General features: G+C 42.2%; 1 protein-coding gene across 4 annotated transcripts in view; it reads right to left on the bottom strand.

Annotated features, from left to right (window-relative positions):
- ZNF830 (zinc finger protein 830) overlaps positions 1 to 2,788 on the bottom strand; it is a 159,113-nt gene that overhangs the window by 146,436 nt on the left and 9,889 nt on the right. For all 4 annotated transcript variants that reach the window (XM_019509225.1, XM_019509227.1, XM_019509224.1 and 1 more), the window contains exons 5-6: positions 1,157 to 1,368; positions 575 to 665 (exon numbers count right to left, since the gene is read on the bottom strand). In XM_019509225.1, the coding sequence (XP_019364770.1) occupies positions 575 to 665; positions 1,157 to 1,368 (303 nt within the window). The remainder of the gene's footprint in view (positions 1 to 574; positions 666 to 1,156; positions 1,369 to 2,788) is intronic.

The following is a 2,788-nucleotide window of genomic DNA, read 5'->3' as shown; positions in this document are numbered from 1 at the left end:
GCAGCTCTACCACTACTTTAGATTCCTATTTTGAAAGCCTTAGCCAGTGTTTACAACAAGGTAATTTACTATAAACAGAGGCGTCAAACATATGGCCTACAGGCAGGCTCAGCCCGCAGAGCCACTCTATCTGGCCAACCACTGTAAGTCAGGAAGCATAGCGAGGGAGAGTGGCCTGTTACAGAATCAAGGGTCTTTGGACCTTGGTGGACATGGTGATCAGAAACAGGAGAGGGAGTGAGGGCTGATACAATCCTGCATGCCCTCCAGACACTTCGCCCATCGCCACTGCCACAGCATAGGGGGGACAGTGGGAGGCAGAACTATGCTATGTGCCCCAGGCTGGAGCTGCCACTGCTGCATGTCACCATCTGGATGCAGTCCAGTGGTGCAAGGTGAGTTTGACATCCTGCTATAAAGGAAAATGAACACTTACACAAGAACCAATAAACAGGTTTTCCTTAAAACAGTTTTGAATGTGATATGCCTATGTTATCAAGTTGCCTGTGTTACCTGGAAGAGTAAAGAGTGTTTGCATTCCTCAACGTAATAACATTTGATTGGACTAATTTACCTTTCCACTGCTTTTTCTTGTACTTCTGGTTTTTGTATGGACCCAGAATGGGAAACTATAGGAGCAGATACAGTTCCGTTGTCAAAAAAGTCTAAAAGAAAAGACACAGAAAACTATTATTCAAATCTCCACAAAAAGTTTGACTACAGAGAAATGTAAGGGACGATGGTACTAACCAAGAAAAATCTAGCCGGACAGTACTCCTCTTGAATAGGTCAAATAATTGGCATGAAGTGTATGATTACATATTTTACATCTACAAATTTCAATATGATGAAGGAGAAATGCAATATAAAATGACTGACATGCTAAGAAAATAGTGTCTGATATAAACTTTGAGAATGTCTGTTACATGGGAACCTTTAGCTCATATAATCATCTAAACAAATTCTATACAGATCAAGAAGAAAAGCTATTAAAGAAAGAAAAATTAGACAAGAAATATCTGAAACAAACAGAACATACCCATAACTACTAATTCAAGTGCTAGCTGTATTAAATCAAAAAAGGTCTGGCATAATTTGTAACACATCAGCAAACAACATTTTTGTTACCAAATGTTATGTTGTGTAATTCAATTACCTGCTGGTAAAGTGTTAGCTACTGCTTCTTGAGCTGGAGGTAGAATTTCTGATTTTTGTGCACTAGAGTTGCTAGCGTCATCTTTTTGTTCTTCCTTCTCTTCGTCACCATTATCATCATCATCTTCAGGCAGTACTGTGGGAGCTGAACCCTTTGAAAGCAGTCCTTTTGTACCTGCTTGCTCTGGTTCATCAAAAAAGTTTGTGGGTAGCCTAAGACAGTACACAGACTATAAATACTTGTAACTGGATAAAAGTATTTGAAACCCATTTACCATATTTACTTCAATACAAGATGAGGTTCTCTCATTCCTACCCCCCAACACCCTTCACCAGCCTTAAATGTCTGGCAAACATTACCAAACAGGGCCCCAAACAGTCCCCCCAAAAATCCCTCTGTTACCACCTCTGTCAGCCTGGTGCATATGATTAGTGTGGCCTCACCCTCTACGAAGTGGAACCAAACCAAGTTACCCTATGTTTCATCTACATATACATTTTTGGAGGATCCCAGGACTTGGGACAAGAACACCCAGCACATGGATCTTTCCTGGTGGAGACAAAACACATACTGAGCAGTGCTGAGCTATGGAGTCACCAACGTTTGAAATACTGTTGACTCTGCTAGGGCCCAGCCCAGGGGTGGCCAAAACACGACCCACAGGCCAGATGTGGCCCACCAGGCCATTCTATCCAGCCCGCAGGGCCCCTAAAAAATTTAGAAAATTAATGTTTATCTGCCCCTGGCTGCTTGTCATGCGGCCCTCGATGGCTTGACAAAACTCAGTAAGTGGCCCTCTGCCCAAAATAACTGCCCGCCCCTGGCCTAGCCCAATGAACTGTATGGTAAATCATGAAACTTTTGGCTTTGGATTAATATCATACCTAGTTTGTACTATATCTAAGTAGGTGCCAAAGTGATGCTTACAAGTGTGTTTATGGAGTAACCTGTGCTAAAGCTTGGAACAGTTTAAAAAAAAAAAATGCATCAATCCTGGATGAACTAAGTCTATGGGTACCCATAGTAATTTACTTATACAGGTTTCCCTCGCTTTATGCAGGTTCTCTATGTGCAAATTCGCTCTTATGCAATGACCCTTTTTATACCAAAAATTCGTTAATATGCAAGGTAAATTCACTCTTATGCAATTAGTGTGGTGGAAGCCCCCAGTCAGCTGCTCTGTGCAGTGCATTGTGCGAGTGATGTGCACCAAAATATAGTCTCCTGTGTGGATTTGTGCTCCTCTCTTATTGTCTGCAATATGTGTTTCTGTAGTTGCCATCCCCATTATGATAGTGCCCTCTGCTCGTGTGTACTGTGTGCTGTTGGTGAGTACCAAAATTGTCTTGTAAAAGTGGTAGAAATGGGTCTGGGGGTCAGTACAGTCAAGGTCTTGGAAAGTATCTCTACTTGTTACATTGTAAAGTGGGTTCCCTTTATGCGAATTCAAGTTATGTGCCGTTTTCCAGGATCGCATGTACAACATAAAGCAAGTGAAACCTGTATGCAAATTACTACAGGTATGTTTCTTTTAAAGCCAGTGTTTTAAAGTGTCCCCCCGCTTCCATATGCTCAAAGAGAACGATATGACAGTAATGGAGGGGGGGAGGGAAGGGGAAGGCTGCAGAGGGC

The sequence above is a fragment of the Gavialis gangeticus genome, unplaced genomic scaffold (assembly GCF_001723915.1).
Source record: "Gavialis gangeticus isolate Ggan-Ray unplaced genomic scaffold, GavGan_comp1, whole genome shotgun sequence".
Lineage (NCBI taxonomy): Eukaryota > Metazoa > Chordata > Crocodylia > Gavialidae > Gavialis > Gavialis gangeticus.
The sequence above is the reverse complement of the archived record's forward strand: the minus strand, read 5'-3'. Positions and strand labels throughout refer to the sequence as shown.